The sequence below is a fragment of the Vipera berus genome (genome assembly GCF_964194415.1).
Source record: "Vipera berus genome assembly, chromosome: 3".
Lineage (NCBI taxonomy): Eukaryota > Metazoa > Chordata > Lepidosauria > Squamata > Viperidae > Vipera > Vipera berus.
This window is the reverse complement of record NC_138204.1, coordinates 151,719,412-151,739,316: the sequence shown is the minus strand read 5'-3', so window position 1 is coordinate 151,739,316 and position 19,905 is coordinate 151,719,412. Positions and strand designations below refer to the sequence as shown.

Here is a 19,905-nt window from a genome sequence, read left to right as displayed (position 1 = left end):
TTCAATCCCTGAGAGGACAAATGTGAGGCGTGTAAAATATTTTTGTAAAAAAAATATAACTTTTATTAACTTCAAAGTTACTCCATTGATCCTGACATTGAATAACTGTGATACTTTTTGTTTGCACCTGTCTTGCCATATCTTTTCATGGGAGTTGCTAAACCCCCTGTCCAATTGCTTTTGAACACCTTGGCCTACTTTCAATTTCTCTATTAAGTTACTTAAGCTTGGAAACATCCCAGGTCACCTACTGATAAAATTGCCAGAAATAATTGTTTACACATGTTCACATTTACTCTTGGGACATGGAGGAAAAATATCCCTTCACACATATAATTGGCTAAATCAAGCTTCCAACTAATAAGATAAATCACAAGACATATTTCAGAAAATACTTTCCAGCCAACAGTCTAAAAATAATAAAATACTACAATGAAGTTTTGAATAAAAATGGGGAAAAAATCAGCTTCGGTGTTTTTAATATACTATATTAGAACATATTGCTTGAATCCACTTGATTCTGACTCCTGATACTAATTTAAACTGGTTACTTTGGTGAATTAACTTATGCTGGAAATTGGGTGGGAGAATACATGAGAGAGCTTATTTAATGGAGGAGGAGGAGGAGGAGGAGGAGGAGGAGGAGGAGGAGGAGGAGGAGGAGGAGGAGGAAGAACAAGAGGTTTAGGAGAGCAATGGCATTATAATTCCAAAGATGGAATTTTTGCTCATTTTTGGGTCAGAAAGAGATATGTGTTCCATTAGACCAGTGATTCTTAAAAGGTGGTCTAAGCATCCCTGGGGATCTTCAATGACAGAGATTCACAAAAATCAAAATTATTTGCCAAATATTGAAATTATTTACAAAAAATTTAAATAGTTACTCTTCTCATTACTATTTTTCTTTGCTAAAATATAAGGTATTTTCCTGAAAAATAGTTACCGGTATGTTAGTATTGAGTGGATTTAAAATTGTTTAAAATTGTGATGTTAGTATCGAGTGGGTTTAAAACTGTGATTTTTATGATTCAATAAATATTTTACAAATATGCCACTTTTAATTTTTAATATGCTAAAAGTCAATGCAACCTGTATAAACAAAAGCTCCTTTAGGGTCCTTCATAATTTTTGAAAGTAGGAGAGGTCCTAAGAGCAAAAAGTTTAAGAAATACTGTGTTAGGCAGATGTGACCAGCAGATTAATAAGGGAAGACTTAAACCTGAAATTGATTGATTAGAGCAGGGGTTCCCAACGGGGGTGTTTACACCCCCGTGGATGCGAGACGATATTCCAGGGGGTGCGAAAACTTGGCTCTTCAAAATTATAGTGTATATGCATAATTCACTGCCGTTATTTTGAACTTTTTTAAGGGGCGCGAGAATATAACAGAAGCGTTCTAGGGGTGTGGGGTATAGAAAAGGTTGGGGACCGCTGGATTAGAGGACACAGAAGAATATGTAATAAAGTTAGTTAATTTACTATTTATTTATTATACTGTATCTATCTGAGATTCAGTCTCATGGCGTCTCTTGCCATTTTAAGCCACTGGACCTTTGGCTATTCCTTTCTACTGTTCTGAAGCTCTCTGCCATCTGTCCTGATTTATAAAATGGCTTTCTCTGGAAAGAGAATCTCGCTTTACCTTTAAAATATCTAAGAATCTTCAATGAACCCATTTCTTTGTGCCTGGTTAAATTACTTTCACATTTGAATACTACTTAACTTAAACATTATTTTACAAATCTTTCAAATGTGTTCTATTCAGCACCATTTCCCGTTGTATTTTTTAAAAAAATGCTAATTTCACATTTTTAATATAAAGTAATTCAATAAACTAAAATAAAAAACCCCACCACAGCCATTTAAAATTTTGCACTCTGAAAACTAAGCAGACCTCACACAACTTTTATGGAACAATGCTGCTTTTCCAGCAAGCAGTTCCTTGTAAGCCCAGCAACAGCTGGTAGGGGCTTATCTTCCTATGTGAGAGATCCAATCATGGTCCCAATTGCAACAGCTGTTTTTTTAGTTTCAGCTTCCATTCAAGTTATTCTTATACTGTAAAATAATTCCATTGACATACTTTGGATTTTACATGCAAAAGGTCCACTTTAACTTCAGCCCAGGACCAACTAACTTAATTTTAGGTATATTTTGTAACTCAATTCTCTTGAATGCTTTACTTCAATGTTTTACTATCATTCAACTAAGGCATCAAGAACTATATATCGCGTTTCCCCAAAAGTAAGACCCTGTCTTACTTTTGGGGGGGCTCTGAAGTAAACACTAGGTTTTATTTTCAGGGGGGGCTTACTTTTTGCCGATACTGGTACAAGTAGACCGTGAATGCGCAGGAGTGGGGTGGGGCTGGTCCATGGGGTGGAGAAGCAACGCGGCAGCGAGAGTGTGGTGGCAGAGCAGGTATGGTACCAGCACAGCTGTGGTGGGTGGCGGTGGAAAGGGCGCTGACCCTGGCACGGGGTGAGTTGGCCCAGATCCGGAGTGCTACCCTGCTGCCTGCCTGCTACGGCCCTTCACCAGCAGCCACCAATGGAACCGCGCCGCCCATGCCTCCGCGGTGCTGCAGGCACTGGGCTAATGCCGGGCGCTGCAGTTCTCATGCCGGCTGGGCGCTTTTGGCCTCTACCGGTTGCTCCTGACGGATTGTCTTCTGCCTGGCTGGCTGCCACCGCCATGAGATGAGGAGGTGAGGCAGGTGGTGGTGGTGGGGGGGTGGAGTTACTTCCTTCCACCTGCCAGACACCTGCCGAAGCTGCACAGGGTAAAGGTGCCGTGGGGGGAATGGAGTTGCTTCCCTCCGCCTACCAGACACCTGCCAAAGCCACGTAGGGTAAAGTTGCCGCGCCTGCCCCCGCCCAGATGCCCTTGCCTTCCCCAAGCATATTTTTTTACTAACCTGCCTTTCAGGTGCATTGCGTTTCTCCGTTCACTTCTCAGCCTTCACCACGTTTGTGGGACAAAAAAAATCAGACTTTCTAACTTCTCACGAGATCTCAAGAAGTTAGAAAGTCTGACTGAACTTTTTTTTTTTTACCAGAGGTAAGGAACCGGTATACCGATACCATGAATCAGATTCCCCCCTCCCCCATCGGCTTCGCCTCATCACAGAGGAAGGCCGTCTGTGCAGGCCCTTAAGTAGGGCTTACTTTCGGGGGAGGGCTTATATTAGACCCACCTCCTGAAAATTAGCTGGAGCTTGCTTTTGGGGGCAGGTTTACTTTTGGGGAAACATGATAGTAATAATTATTTATGTTGCCAACATCTAATTATCTTTCCTTTGCTTAAGAAAGCTCCTCATCCATACCCTAGTATTTTACCTCTATATTTCAACAGCTTGATTTGTAAACAGTTATAATTTCTACTACCATCCTGGATCATCAAAAGTTTATAAGTGTTGTCTTGTTGTCAGTATGTCTTGTTGGAAGTACAAATAGAGTTCAACATAAGCAACACGCAAGGATTAAATATGCAAAGAGGAATAATCACTTTTCAATGGCCTCAAGCCTCTTCAACCCATAGTGAACATGGGTTTCAACAGCCTGCTTTATTTTATTTCTATTTATGGAAACCATGTGCTTGCTTTTCTCTATTAAACTGGTTCTCTTCTCCCTTTTGACATGTTTTAGGAATAAAGTTAAATCAATACAAATATCAGAGAGAGGGATGGGTCATTTATTCTCAAACTATGGAAAGTAGCACAATGAATCAAGCAAAATCCAATTTGCGGAAGATGAAGTATATGCCAGCAAATTAGGGCAGTTTATCAAATGAAGAAGGAAAACACACTGGCAGGGCTGCCCAAAGGAGATGACTAAGCAAATGTTTTTTGTAAACACACTCCCAGCTGTACTCTCAGTCTACCAGGAACTCTCCTTCTTGAGCAACAAGCTACCTTGCTCCAAGATAACTAAGCACTTTAAACACAGCACATAAACACATATGACTCACACACTAACCCCAAAGCATAAGAATATTAGACATTCTGGGACACAGAAAAGACATCAAGTCTGGCTCCAGTCTGCAGTGTAAAAAGTTTCTGGGACTGCCAAGAATATGTGCAATTTGGTAAAAAGTGGATAAAAGTGATGAATGCTGCATGCTTGGCCTTTGCAGGAATAGTTCTACCTCCCCCAATATCATCAAAATGACTTTACAAAATAAATTTTCAAGTAACCCCTATGCATAAATATCTGTCAGTATTTTTTTTAGGGAAATTGTACACTGGAAGCGTAAGGTATGTGTATATCTGTCTGGACATATAAAAACTGTAAATCATGCTTATACTTAAAGGAGTAAAATCACTTCAACATAATTATCTCTCTCTCTCTCTCTCTCTCTCTCTCTCTCTCTCTCTCTCTCTCTCTCTCTCTCTCTCTCTCTCTCTCTCTCTCTCTCTTACTTTTACACTTAAAGGAATACAACAGCCTGCAAGCTGAAATGAATCATCATCAGAGAAAAATAGAGAAGAATGGTTGGCTTAACAACTCAATGTATTCAGGTCATGATTTGTAAATAGAGTTTTTTCACGAATGAAGGCAAATGTACGTAAGTTTTTCACTTTGCAATTGCTGTTTATCTTTGATAGCATGCTGATACCCGTTATTGATGCTACTGCATGGTTTAAAGTATCACACTTCTAAGAGTTATAGGCAGATAGGAACACTCACTTCTCTATTTGCGGTAAATAATTTTATGGAGATATAGCAGGGATGAGTCATAGTTAGGGTAGATCCCTAAAGGCCAATGTGACTAAGCTAGCCTAATTTATATGATTTAAATTTAAATGATATTCTCTAAACATGATTAACTCTCATCAAATATTATGAAGTTCAGGTTTTGCATGTTTTAATCGAAACTTATATTCAAAGTTTGTGTTTGGGGCAAAATAAATATATGTTAATTATTAAAATGCTACTGTAATACATATTTATCATCCAGGATGAATGCTTGATTGATTGCATAGGAATGTCATAATTTTAACCAACTATGCATCCTTTCATTTAAAATCTGGCTTGCTCTTTTCCAAGCAATCTAAAATACAGATTCAGTTCTGGTGCTGCTATTTAGTTAGAATGTTTCAATAATATAAGCAGTGGTGCCCCAGCAGTGCTTTTTGCAAGCTCCAAAGCTGCACTGCAATGGAAGCTGCCAAATTATTTTTAGTGGCTGGAGGAAAAGTAAGGTTGACTCTATTCCAGGCTTTTGAAAAAAAAAGTTCTCAAAAGATGAACTATTATTTTTCTCATGGAAAGATTAAAGGCAGGCATTTTGCTGTCCTCAAAACAGGTTTAAATCTCAGCTCCATCTTCTGTAGTACTGGATAGATAGCCTGTGACCCTGTGAGAGGGCGAGTTGCCTTGGTGGAGAGGGTATTGCAATTTGCTCTCAATTTGGGTAGCCAGTGAGAAGGTTTTCAGATCTCTGAACAGGCAGGTCTGCTTTTTAGTGAAGTTTTATAAAGGACGGGTCTGTTAAGTCAGGGTTCTCCAAACCTGGCAACTTTAAGACTTGTGGACTTCAACTCCCAGAATTCCTCAGCCAATCATGCTGGCTAAGGAATTCTGGGAGTTGAAACCCACAAGTCTTAAAGTTGCCAAGTTTGGAGACACATCTGTTAGGCAATGGAGGTGGTTGTGTTTCTGCTACTCAAACTGTGTTGCATATAAATCAAGGATAAGGACAGAAGCTGATGGAGGAAAGCAGGCACAGGGCCGAAGGGAGGTCCCTGCAGAAAGAACAAATGGCCAACTGAAGGCCCAGAAGCATCAGAATGGGAGTTCTGTGGAGGATACTATGGAGTATTAGGAAGGACACACCAGACTCAGCATGAAAAAGCATAACTCATGGGCTAGCTTTCTATGGGGCTCAAGCAAGACTAATTGTTCCCTCTTGTCCCCCTCTAAGTCACATAGGACTAAGAGAAAGTGGAAGTACAGGAAAGCTACTTAAAGGAGTTAGTAAGAACATTAAGAGAGGGAGCAAGTGAAAAATAGCTACTATTTCCATGAATTATGTGGACTGATTTCATACCTAAGTCAAGTCATATTGTATTATCTAGCCAGTTTGCTCAAGTTCATAAGAACTGGTTATTTGAAAAAGTTAGTCTAATCATAATTAAGGGAAAACCTAAACCTTACAATTGCACCAATAACAGAAATGAAGAGGAACATTTCCTTCTCCCAGTCAATCACACCACTTTGGTAAGTCTTAAGCACTAAGATCCCCTCCCCCCCCTTCCCTGGTACAATGCGAGAATCGCTTCACTTTTCATTTGGGGATGAGGCTTTGGCTTGCATTGAAAGGGTTAGGAAGTGTCCTATAGTCCATGGAACATGACTGATGTTCTGATGAACAGGCAATGAGATTTGAAGACATAACTATGGGGAAGAAAAAAGGGGCAATACAGGCCTGCTGAGATAATACAAAAGAGAAAAATGGACAAAGGTATTATTTATTGTTAATAATGAAAGAGCCATTTTTTTTCCTGAGAGTAAATTCCATGGCATCTCATGGACTAATCTCCTGAAGTCTACACAGCTCAGAAGTCTTGTCAAAACTAGTTGCCACCTAATTTAGACAACAGTCCCGACTGATTTGTTTAACTCTTTTATTTACTTATTGAGTACACCGTAATTGGCTATGATTCACCAACCGATACAAGAAGGTTCACAAATCATGCTAAGCCACAGCCCAACAAACCACATTATAGTTTACAATGTTGAGTGAACACAACCACAGAGTTTAACATTCATTTTAGCGAAGTATCCATAAGAAAGTCTGGCACATAAAAAGGCAACAGCCAAAAAGTATTTCATAAAAAAACAGTCTTGCCCACCTTAGTGCCCTCTAGATGGTTTCATCTACAAATCTAAAAATGCATCAGGAAGGGACTAGTTTAGAAAGAAAGATCTTGAACACTCGATGGGAGCAGGAGAAAACCACAGAAATAATCAGCTTTTGTTTAAACTAAACAGTCAGCATTTGCTTCAGCCCTTGAAAGTTCTGCTTTATACTAACAAAGAGAGTTTTCTACCAGGAAAATAAAAGGTCAATTCTAGTGCAGCACTTTACGTCACTAGACAAATTTTATCCATGAGTCTCATTTCAAGTATGAAATTCGTTTGTCATATAAGCAAGATTTAAGAAAACACTAGATTACAAAAAAAAATCATTTGCAATATGAATGAGTATAAAATGAAGTCCATGTTACTGTGGGTGCAATCGTTTGCATACTTATTTAAGAGTGAGTTCCACCACAAACAATATGCATGATGTCTAAGTAAATCTGCAATGTAACAGGTTGTAAAATGATTAACAACTTTTCTCAGATATGGATTAAAGTATTAGGAGTTTCTTTTTGTATGCAAATGTTAAGAACACAAACGCTCTAAGAAGTATTCTGTTTGAGCAAGTTCTAGTTAACATGGCGTGCCGCACAAGGCAGGCTGTTATATAGCATTCAGTTTGTTCTTCAAATAGGCCAAGGTAAAGAGAGAAGACAGAAAGAATGCATTGAGGAGCGGCTATTAATAAGCTCAACCACCCAGTACACTTTTGTATTATTGTGTTGCAATCTGGTTTGCAAGCAGAGGATTAAGAAAGAAGTCTAATCATGTAATTACCACAATCCCGTAAATATCTGTACTTAGAATGGCAAATAATTAAGCTATGTTTTGGATAAGTTCCTTATAAAGCACTGCTGGATCGTTTGGCAATTACACAAGAATGCTTTGAAGTATTAGGTAGAGAGGACAGCCCATCAAAATTGAAATATCCCTAAGTTATTATCAATACCATCTTGTCATGACTCTTCACACTCCGTGACAACAAGCAATGCAGTAATGAATTCACAGGGATATGAACTTGTAACATGAGCCCAATACCACAAGTTAAGAGTAAACTCAAGCAGAAATATTCATGGTCTGCTGCTAGAGATCAGGAAATTAAACCGTGACATTTATTTGTCCAAAGCACCAATGCGAAAAAGAAATTAACAGACACTTAATTCTAATCCTTGTAATAAAGCACCTGTTTCATTACCTGTAAATTCTTTTCAGTTACCAGTTGTAACTGAACGTGCAGATCCAGTGAGACCACATAATTTTCCCTGAAGATGGGTTCCAGCATGAATTTGAAAATTCAAAAGGCCAACCCAGATTGGATCCTGCAACATTATCTTGGGACACATATATTTACCTTAATTCATAATGTTAATACTGTTACCACTGATTTAGGTTGGATGGGGCTGTCAGGAAGGGTAGAGAGCTGGAGCAAAGCAGCAGGAAGGATGCAGAAGGGAGAATCAAATCTACAACTGACCACAAATCATTGCTTCTGCTGAAACTAGTGAATATTTATCTTGTTACCTATTCTGGAGTCCGGGAGATTGTAAATTCCAAACCTGTCAATAAAATCTGCGTTCTGCTGATGTTGAGTTTCACCATGTCTTTAAAACTCAGGCAAATCCCCTGGAATACAGGCAACTCCAAAGATTATGAATGGGCTTATTTCTTCCAAGCTCATAAAACATCTTATGTAGATCCCAATATATTACGTTTTGTTCCTGTGATCTAATATGCCCATCTGCTGTAAAAGTTTGAGGCCTATGCAGAACAAGACATGGCTTAAAACATTTGGGGTCCTCCCAAAGTTGCTATATCTTGACTCAACAGTATTTCATTTCCAAGGTGATCTGTTCATTCCCCATGGTGTAAAAAATGTTACTCTTATGCAGGTCACCTTTCCTGCACTACTTGCGATTACTGAGGCCAAAATGTATCTCAGAATGGTTCCTCTAATCTCAAAAGGGTAATGTGATCTGGATTTTAAAAGCTAGGAGAGAGACATTTGTTTGCACATTAAAAAGATTTATTGCAAGTGTATACATCTAATTTTACATGTATTAACTGCAGCGAGAACTGTATTCACTCAACACTGGAAAAATGAAGATTTACCAATGGAGGAAGAGTTAATTAAAAAAAAATTAGATTGTGCAGAAATGGATTGACGTTGAAAATGAAAGAGAAAGAAGATTCAGTATACTTTAGAACATGGGATACCTTTTATCAATGGTTAGAAAAACGAGGTAGAGAGAAAGGAATTTAACATGTATTAGTAAGTTAAATGTTGGAACCTAGACAATGTGTTGCTAATGAAATATTAAGCACTTCTGATTATAAAAAATAATAAATATATATATATAAAGACTTATTGCAAGCATTGCATATATTTTCAAGAAAACAAGCCAAAAAGAACAAAAAATACACAAATATCTTTTAATGTTTAAGACTCTAAAATATAAGCAAATAATCAGCACTTTTAAAGTATTACAATGTTGCCATTGGCATCTTCAACCTTTTATTGTAAACTGTACCTGACGGTATCATTTGGGCAGCTCTGCATTAAGAATGAACAAAAATCAAATTGAATTTCTAGGCAGCATTGAATATTTTATGTCAGTTTGAAGGATGCTTACCCTGTATTGATGGAAATGATTTCTATCAGGGGGTTCTTTCTAATCTTTGGCAAATCCAGTCGTGCTCCCCCCAGCCGTTTCCCATTATCCTTTTTCTGTCCCAGCAATCTTACAGAATGACCTTCAAATAAAGGAAAATGCCGTTATTATACATACAACATATCAGTTTTAGAAAATTTTAGTTCAGCCTTCTGAATTTGTTAATAAAAACACATTTTTTAAAAACTGACAACAGCCAAATACTTACTAGGTAAAAAACCGACAAATGAGATGGTCACTAAATGAGAACTACCTGTACTTTTAATATATTAGGGGATTTCTTAACTATGTTTAAATTAACAATATCTTTAACTTTTCTTGATAATTTCTGTTCACTACTGGAAATCAGAATAAAGTGAGACATATGAATAAAGATCATCTTTCAACATTATTAAAAACAAACAATTTTTCTAAGGTTACAGGAATAGCTTAAAACTTCTATTTAAACTGAGAGCATTTTATAGCCAGGCAGAGGTGCCCACTAACTCATTAATCATGTAGTATATCCAATGATGTTCTAAAACGTGGTTGATACTATATCTGAGGACTATAGTAATTTGAATTAAGTCATAACTCAAATATTGTTTTTCAAGCTGAGCCCTCTGTTTTTGGTTACATGGACAAATACACTGCCTATGCATGAGTGTTTGTTTTAAAGCAAAATGTGAATTAGAAGTAACAGTCTGGCTGTAATTAAAATCAAAAGGTTTCTTGATTAGCCTTTGTGAAACAGTTTAAAACAAGGTAATCAAAACAAAAAAGTAAACATTTTGTTTTTTCTTTTACCTACAATTACATTAATAAAGCTTAAAAATATAGCAAGTATTAATGCCAATAGTATTTGGATATGTTATGGAGCAAGCTAAAATTTTACTTTGTAGCTGGGTTCATATATGATAATACCCAACAATTTATGGAAACCAAACTAAAGACTATATAGCTTAGCACAATAGATGAACTCAACTTCATAGGGAGAGAGAGCAAGAAATGGAAGACTTCTACTCTTTGCTTGCATCACAAAGAGGAGGGGAAAAAGTCTGCCTGGGTAGACATGGTCATAGAAGCCCAGCCACTGCATAACAGAGAAAACAGTTTCCAGGCTAAAATATATGATGCATTTTTGGCAAAAAAACAACAACTGTATCAATATTAGAAGCATCAGTATCAAATAAGTGTGGGTTGCACTTTTATGTTCTTATTTTATCCAAAGACATTCTATAGTACTACTACATGAAGTCTTTCTCTGTGTGGCAAGCTATTTCTACGCAATTTGATCTACAAAATAACCACATTTGCCCTATAAGGGCAAATAAACTGGAATGACTGTAGCTCAGTAGAAGAACCAATGCTTTGCAGATTCTTCAGGTGGGACTGAAAAAGTCCTTGTCTGAAGTTTTAGAAATCTGATGTTAGTTAGCAGTACTGAATTGAACAAACCAATGGTCTAACTCTGTGGCTGTATGCTCACATACAATCTCCATGAGCAATCCTTTGTTTCCTTCAAGGCTTTCAACTCATCTCATCTTTCCTTTTACAACTTGGCCACACCATCAAAACATATTCACAGAATTCCCCCCAAATTAGGAAACAACTGGCTTAGTGGGATGTCTCCCTCTCTTAGTCCCTTAAACAAGTTTAAATTTGTGAACTGAGCACAAGGAATCTAATATTTAGCACTATCATGAGAAGAATTTACTGAATTCTTCACTGATATATTGCTCAGAGAAAGTAGAACAATTAGCACACTAGCTTTTTCAGAGCAAAGCTAAAATTTATGGTTCAGAATCCAGTTTTACAAAAAATATAAAGAATTGTAAAATACATCAGTACAGTAAGAGATTAAACAGTACTGTATTTAGAAAAAGGTTGTTATTTTCGCATCATGATACAGTACGGCAAGAAATTCATTAGACTACTAGAATGTACAGACTGCATCTGTAGTATTCACTAATTATTCTTTCTTGCTATATCACATTAATGATCGTGTTATCATTAGCTAATTAAATAACTAGCTGTTTTCTAATGCTATTACTTACAAAAGATTCTTGGATTTAACAATGTGCATTATACTTGTTAATTAAAATAAATGTAAAGTCTTTGCATTGTTGGAAATATCTGAGTCATCACAAAGCTATAAATACATAATGAAAATTAACGTTTGAAGAATACTAAAGAAATAAAGTGTTCTTTTAAAAAAGTTTCATATCACAAACAAGCAAACAAATCTACAATCAGAAACACATACATATCGATAAATTCAAACACATCAAGTACCATGATGAATTGTGTCCAGGTCCCTTTGGAAATTGGCAAAAGTTAACTACTGAAAGGGTAAAGCTCTGAATAAACTCTTTGCAACTATTAATTAGTCCAACGAAGCTGGATTAATAATAGTATTAATTAAAATTCATAAATATGTAAAGTATATTTTCATTTTATTAATTTTCTGATGAAGCAGGGTTAAAGGATACAAAATATTTTATGGTAAATATATGATTTCACATTATAGGCAAAAAATTGCATTCTTGTTTTCAATGATATTCATTAAACCAATGCAGTAATTAAACATTTTAACAAAATTAAAACAATGAAATGGAGTTTAATAAGCTTTTTATACTATTAGTTGATTTTTCTTTTTACAAACACTGAGGTTAATATTTGAAAAAGTTCCCTTTTGTAGTGATCTAAATGAAAGCTTTTTTATTTATTTATATTTATTAAATTTATATGCTGCCTGTATCACCAATAAGGTAACTCTAGACATCTTGCAAATGTAAACAGATAAATATAAAATTAATTAAAACTTTTTGGGATTTAACCCTTTTTTTAGCTAAATGGAAAAAAATGGAAACCTTCTAATTGATGCAATTAGTTTCATATATTAACTAATATCTGATTAAGCAATTAAACAGCGCAGAGCCCATCTACAACCTTCACTGGAAAAAGAACTCTATTTTCAATAGCCAAATATAATTTTCACCTATATCAAGAGTCTCACAATTTCTTTCGTTAAAAAAAGGGTCAATAAAAGTTAAAATAAGATCTGGTTTTTAGTTGTTCATCAGTCAATAACTATGTCAAATCAACATGGTATAAACATGGTTTTATAAAAACGATTTGTATATTATGAGCTGTGAATGAAATAAAATAAAAATACTCAAGTATCACACAAGTAAAAAAAAGTTTACTCTAAAAGAGGAAAAAAGGAAGAATACAGGAAAACAGGTATAAGTTGATTTCTCAAATATATGCTTATGTGCAACCAAAACCTAGTAGTAATTTTCTGTCTTGCCAGACAAAGCAAATAAATATAGAACCAATGAATTGTATGAGGGATGGTAGCAAACTCAAATGATTAAATTGTATTGCAATTTATATTACTATATAAGAAAAACTGTCTATCTGCACATATAGTTGTCCTTAACCTAGAACAGTAATTGAGCCTGAAATTATAATTGTAAGTTATTGTGGTTGTAAGTCAAGGCATCACATGACGGGACCCAAGTTTTTGACATTTTTTGTAGCAATTATTAAACAAACACTGCAGTAATTCTGTGAATTTCTTCTGATTGTTCATTTCAAACTGCAGTTTAATATCATGGCTTAATAATAGACAATAGCCCAGGGGTGGCGAACCTATGGCACACGTGCCACAGGTAGCACGTGAAGCTGTCCCTGTGGGCACGTGCGTCATCACCCCGGAAGAAGGCGGGGCCAGGCTCCTCCCCTCCACTTCTCCACATGCACTTGTGCTCTCTTTCTCTCTTTCTGCACTCTTAAGTCGGAGCAGGTGCAAGAGCTAGGCGGATCAGGGCTGGATGGTGGAAGTAGCTGCCAGCGTGAGTCCAGGTAAGACTGCAGAGCGATTTTGCAGGGGGGCCCCCATGGCCAATCCGGGCGTCAATCCTGTCCCTCCCCCTCTGCTCCAAGTTCTTTCTGCTCCCTTCATTCACACTTCCTGGGCACAGAGGGGGAGGGAAGGAAGGAAGGGACAATGGGAGGGAGGGAGGAAGAAAGGAAGGGACAATGGGAGGGAGGAAGGAAAGAAGAGACAATGAGAAGGAAGGAAGGAAGGAGATGGGAATGAGAAAGGGTGGTAGGCAAGGAAGGAGGGGAGGGGGAAGGAAGGAAGGAGATGGGAATGAGAAGGAGAGAGGCACATGACCCCTGGGGATGCTGCAATGGTCATAAGTGAAAAATGGTCATAAGCCACTTTATTCAGTGCCTTTGTAACTTCAAACAGTCAGTTGTAAGTCAGGGACTACTGTACTTTATCAATTTTTTTTCTTTTTTGGGGATGGTGGGTCATCAAGTTTTTGACACCTTGCTAGGCAACTGGAAAAGCCCTGAGTTAGAGTACTCGGATTGCAGCTGCTTTCTTGCAGGTATGTGGAATGGTGTGGGACCCACAGGTTTTGCAAAGTTAAGTGAGGAACTTGGTTACAACTTATTAGGAAAGATAAAATAGACAACCAAGAATGCTTTATTGACCATTCTTCGTCCAGATTTATATCAGTTGCATCTACTAGTACAGGCATTCTGCTTCAGAGTTCTGTTATTTTCAGCATCTGGTAAAATGAATGAGTACTTTTCCAACAACCTGTAAAACCCAAGACACTGTGCTTTCATTAATTCCCCCCTCATACAGTAGTGGCGAAAATTGTGGAAATCTTTTGGGAAAAGTGTACAGTAGAAATGCCACCTTTGGTTAAGTTTCCACCAATTTTTCTTGTAATTTCTTTATAACTGTAGCCTTGTTCATTTAATAATACTATTTTACATCGCGTTCTGGGCAACCAGTCAACTCTTTGAACCATTACTTTAATTTTATTACATTTTACAAACTCAATGAAAGGACACAAAAAACACAACCAACTTGATAGTGATCACATAACACACTGACAAATGTCCTCCTCTCAGCTTCCATACATGACAATAATTGAATCCTACTGTGATCTGATTAGCTTATTGCCAAAACAAGATGAGGAGCCTCCTGCCCACTGTCCCACCCACCAGAGACCCCCTGGATCTCCCCCAACCCTGCCTGGCCCCCACAGGCATCCCTCCTCAGGAGCAACATCGAGGTGGCCACGCCCACCCATGCTGCCATGACTACCATAGCGACGCCCACTCAGTGGGCCATGCCCACCTGGCACCCAGCGATGCATAAGTGGGTTTTGGGTTGCAGTTTGGGCACTTGGTCTCTAAAAGGTTCGCCACCACTGCAATAGCCACTTTCTTGGTTCATTCATCAGAGAACTAAGAGCTTGAATACATGGGAAATACATTGTCATATCTCAGTTTATTATGGTGATATATAATTTTCTTTTTTCTTTAAAAAATTATATTCAAAAATACTGTGGAAAAACACAGGTGGTAAGTATGTAACTTCAGTATCTGAATATTTACAAATTAAGCGGTGGGAATATCATTATGGATAGCACACATCTTAAAGTAATATTCTTTTGATGAAAGATATTATCAGATTAAGAATTCAGTTATTCATTAACTGTTCTCCAATTACCCAAACCATACAGATTATATTAATATTTCATAGTGTGACACATGAACCCACACACAAGTTTTGTGTAAACCAAAACAATATGGGTTTTTGAACAACTTATGTTTTAAACAATTCTGGCTTAATCTTATCTACAAATACACATTTATTCTACTTTTCCAAGTTAAAAGCTCAGTGGTGAATTCTAGTAAAACATTTTCAAGACTTTAATACTTCATCTTTAGAGTTTATTCTATTAGTTTAACTCTCATCAGGCAGCTTAATTTCCTGTGATTCATGTGCCTTTGTTTAGATTGGAAATGGGAAAAGTGCTTCAGATCCACATGGGTATTTGGTATACCTGTCAACAGCTTCTCAAAGAAGCTGTGTCTTTTCCTGAATAGCTACAGGTTCCCTTGTTATAATGACTTGCAACACTGATGAGTAATTACCACTGTTAATTAGCACCATGCTAATCAACATCCATGGTGTTACAAAAAAGTAACAGCATGTACAGAATTAAAATATCCTTTAGTTATATGACCAAAGAAGCACAGAAAGAAAGGATGTTGAATTTATAATATTTTCTTTACACAGATTTTATATTATGGTATATGAAGAAATATCAACAGTGCTGGTAAAATGTTTTCTGCCATGTGTATATAGCACTAGGAAACTGCAGTGAGCCATCGTTTCCAGTGCATGCAAAAAATACCTATATGTTTTTCACAAATTGATGTCTTTTTCCCACCCCAAAAGGGCAGTGAACTTATGGGAAGGGGAAATGTCACATTTAATATGGTTCAAGGAGAATGCAGGAGAGTTCTTCTTTGCTTGTGCTGGTGTCTGGACCGATAGACATGCTGTCAATAAACATTCTCTACTTTACCTACACAATATGCACACAGGACATCTTCTGAGTTTTTAGTGCCCCACCAATAACAACAGATTGATTGGTATGGTAGCTAAACAGTTGGCAAATATTAGTTAATATTTAAACCAGGAACAGATAGATCATATTACCAGACAGGTTAATGTGACTGAGATTTAGAGGGGTGAGACGAAGTCTAAAAATGTTCAAAACTGAAGTAATTTCCTTTTACTTGTTTACAGTAATCCTGTCCAGTGACCCATTTCACAAAATCTTCTGTGAAACTCAGGACCAGTGCAGTTTTTATTCAACCGGAAAGTCTAGTCTTCTCTTAATCCAATATGGATACACTTGACAGAATGCAGCTGTTTTGACATTTTGCAGGAAGCTTTATGATGTCAGGACAAGTGGTCAAGTTAGCTAATATTCACAGCATTAAAACAGCAAGAGCCCAGGCATGATTTTTTTTATGAATAGTGTAAAAATTAGTTTAAGGCAGTATTATATTTCTAATGTCCATTCTGTTTCATAAATACAGGAAATGGGAATATAAGATGTGCATTCTAAATTCCATGCAATGTAAGCTGCAAAACCTGACTTTGTCTCACATGAGAAGGAATATTAGAACAAGAATGCTAAACTCCTCCTTCGCCTATCAAGCAAATTTTGAATTGGACAGAGAAGGGTTTCTATAGACAAGCAAGAGTTGCCCTAAGGAATACATGTCTGGTGCATTTCTACACGTTTCCCTCCTCCTCCCAATTCAGCCTGCTACAATAATTGGTCAGCCAGATGTTAAGCAAATCTACAACCTAGTCACAAGTCATAATTCTAAATGACAACGTTTCACATACGTAACTTTAAAAAATTCATACTGTGTTTTGTAGACCGAGTCTATCATTATTATCTACATACAGTATTTCAAAGAGAAGCCTGGAAACTGAGAGGTTGAGACTTATGCCTTAACATTCATTTGCTCTATTCCTCTTTCCCTTTGTATTTGCAATCTTTTATCTTTTTCTTTTCCCATTCTTCTCTCTCCTCTTTGTTCTGCTCAGAACAATGATGGGCATCCGAAGTTATCTTTTAATAATAGAATAAGAGTTGGAAGGGACCTTGGAGTCTTACAGTCCAACCCATTGCTCAGGCAGGAAACCCTGTCCCATTTCAGACAAATGGTTGTCCAATACAAGATTTCGCTGCGTTTAAGCCATCCGTTCGTTACATTACATTCTGCTAACTTAGGAAATTTAAAATCCTACATCACCGATTTACACTCTGTTTTTTTTTTAAAAAAACAATCCATAGAAGATACCTTTCTGGAAGGAAGGCTGAGAGGATTCTGTATAGATGTTGCAAATACCTATATTCTCCCAAATATACAGCCTTTGTGTGCATTCTGCACAAAGCCATTTTCGCTAGACTCCTCTCCTATTTCATAAAGCCTTAAGGTAAACCTCGAAGTCACTTACACTCTCTCATAAGTACTTTCATGTTCCTCTCTCTTTCTGTATGTTTATCTTATATGGACTATATGTATACTGCCCCAAACCCTAATTTAATATTTTTATCTAACATCTTCTATCATCCCAAAGGTAATTTGTTACATTACAGTTTAATGATCTTGGCAAAGTTTATTTTATTTATTTTATTTATTTAACTTAATTTGTATACCGCCCTTCTCCCGAAGGACTCAGGGCAGTGAACAGGGCAATAAATACCAAAATACAAAAATACAAAAATTAAAAACAGATTAAACCATAGTGCCCAAATACAATAAATAAATTACTTAAAAACAATAATTAAAACCCAAACCCATCAGACCAGGCCGGCTTGTTCAAACAAATAGGTTTTTAGATCACGTCGGAAGGAGCGAAGGTCGGGAGCCATCCGGAGCTCAACCGGTAAACAGTTCCACAGGTCAGGCGCACCCACAGAGAACGCCCTCCCCCTGGGGGCCACCAGTCGGCATTCTCTGACCGGTGGCACCCTGAGGAGGCCCTCTCTGTGGGAGCGCACTGGGCGGAGGGAAGTTGATGCCGGCCGCAGGTGCTCCCTAAGGTACTCCGAACCCATGCCATGTAGGGCTTTGTAGGTCATTACCAGCACCTTGAATCTCACCTGGAAGGCAACTGGAAGCCAATGCAGCTCACGGAGCAGAGGTGTAACATGGGAGTATCGGGAGACCCCCAACACAACTCGCGCGGCTGCATTCTGCACCAGTTGGAGCCTCCGAGTGGTCCTCAAGGGCAGCCCCATGTAGACAGCGTTGCAGTAGTCTAACCGAGAGGTCACGAGCGCATGAGTGACTGTACGCAAGGCATAGATAGGGCCGCAACTGGCGCACCAGGCGAACCTGGGCGAAGGCCCCCCTAGTCACAGTTACTTTCTAAAGAAAGCTGTGAATCTAGGAGGACTCCCAAGTTTGCATAGACTTTGTTGGAAATTAAGATTTTTATAACAATTGGATCCAAATGACAAACAGGATGCAATGTCCAAAATTGAGGTCAGCTGCTATTAAGAAGCTAGTTTTAGTGAGAGTATTAATAAAACAGATCACTTGATATTTAAGTTGGCCAAACCAGTTATTTTCAGTATAGATACATTTTAATTTATTCTCTATTCAAATTATATCTTCTGAGTCTTCTCTACAGGCTATATGAACTAAGAAAATAAAGGCACTCTCTTCTTTGTAAAATTTATACCATATTTTTCTACATTCTAAAACCCCAGGTATCTTTGATGCAACACTTGACATCTGATACAATTAAATATTGCAGCAAATGAACATTAATTTGTCTGAAACACATCACAATCTGTTTAATATAAAACACTGAAATTCAAATTGTTAAAAAGTATTAAATATTAAAAAACCAATTACTGAGCAAACCAGCTAGGGTGATATATATCAATTTGGATCAGCTTTCCATATATATTTTTTTTCCTGATGTATGTGGCACCTGCTAAATATTTACATTTCAGTAAGTATTTTGAATGTGTATGTGGCCGATTTCAACAGATTCCTTAGGGATATACTGTATGTGATCAAAGCAACATCAGGAGTGAGCATGGAGAAGAATAAATGCATGCATTATTTCAGCTGAATAGCTTACCCTTAATAGTTTCCTCAACGACTTCCACTACACGATCTATCTGTTGAACCTGAAACGCAATAAATTAATAAATCAAGCTGTGAATATTCAATGACCTTTGAAAGACCCTTTTTCAAATATGTTCTTGAATGTATTTAATCCAGATAAAGGAGCCCCTGCACTTTTTGCAATATGCTTTCTACTTACATGTTTCTGCTTGCAAGGCAGATTGAAAAGGGAATCAAATAAAAGTCAGTGCCTATGTTTTACTGCACTCATATTGTGCTCTTAAAATATAAAAGCCATCTTACAACAAAGTTTAGCACCAATTTCATGCCAGCAAAAAGAATTACTCAATGCAGTAAGAACCAATTATAAAGGAAATATCACTGCAGGCTTTTTTTTTTTTTTTAGAAAGACAGCTGACATAAATCTACAAAGTAGAGAATTTATATAATTATGAATAGTGGCTGTACTAATAGCAAGAACTGACAGCATCCCTGAACAAGAGAAGAGTAGTGGAAAATTTGGAAGACATTCAAATTCTGCACTTCAGTCTCTTTCTAAAAAGCCCGATAAGCAATTTTACAGCTCAGTCACTTAAAATGTCCATAGGAAAAAAAGCTGCATATATATAATGCTTGGAAGTTCAGAGTTTACATTTACAAGGACCAGCAACATTCACTAAGAATCTCAATGAAAATATTTCCTCTTCAAGCCGTGGAATTACTGTAAGTAGCTATGTCTGACCATAAATAATCCAGTGGAGAACATCCTTATACATATATACCACCAATGTTATCGTATGAGATTGGTTACTATAAACTGAAATTTCAAAAAAGAAAAAAGAAAAGATGATGATCTAGGAATGTCAAAAAGATTCAAATTGCTTTTTTGAACAAATGTA

The 19,905-nt window shown here is 37.2% G+C and overlaps 1 protein-coding gene across 2 annotated transcripts in view; it reads right to left on the bottom strand.

Annotated features, from left to right (window-relative positions):
* CDKAL1 (CDKAL1 threonylcarbamoyladenosine tRNA methylthiotransferase) overlaps positions 1 to 19,905 on the bottom strand; it is a 315,714-nt gene that overhangs the window by 202,659 nt on the left and 93,150 nt on the right. For both annotated transcript variants that reach the window (XM_081325955.1, XM_081325954.1), the window contains exons 7-8: positions 19,020 to 19,068; positions 9,497 to 9,617 (exon numbers count right to left, since the gene is read on the bottom strand). In XM_081325955.1, coding sequence (XP_081182081.1) covers positions 9,497 to 9,617; positions 19,020 to 19,068 — 170 coding nt within the window. The remainder of the gene's footprint in view (positions 1 to 9,496; positions 9,618 to 19,019; positions 19,069 to 19,905) is intronic.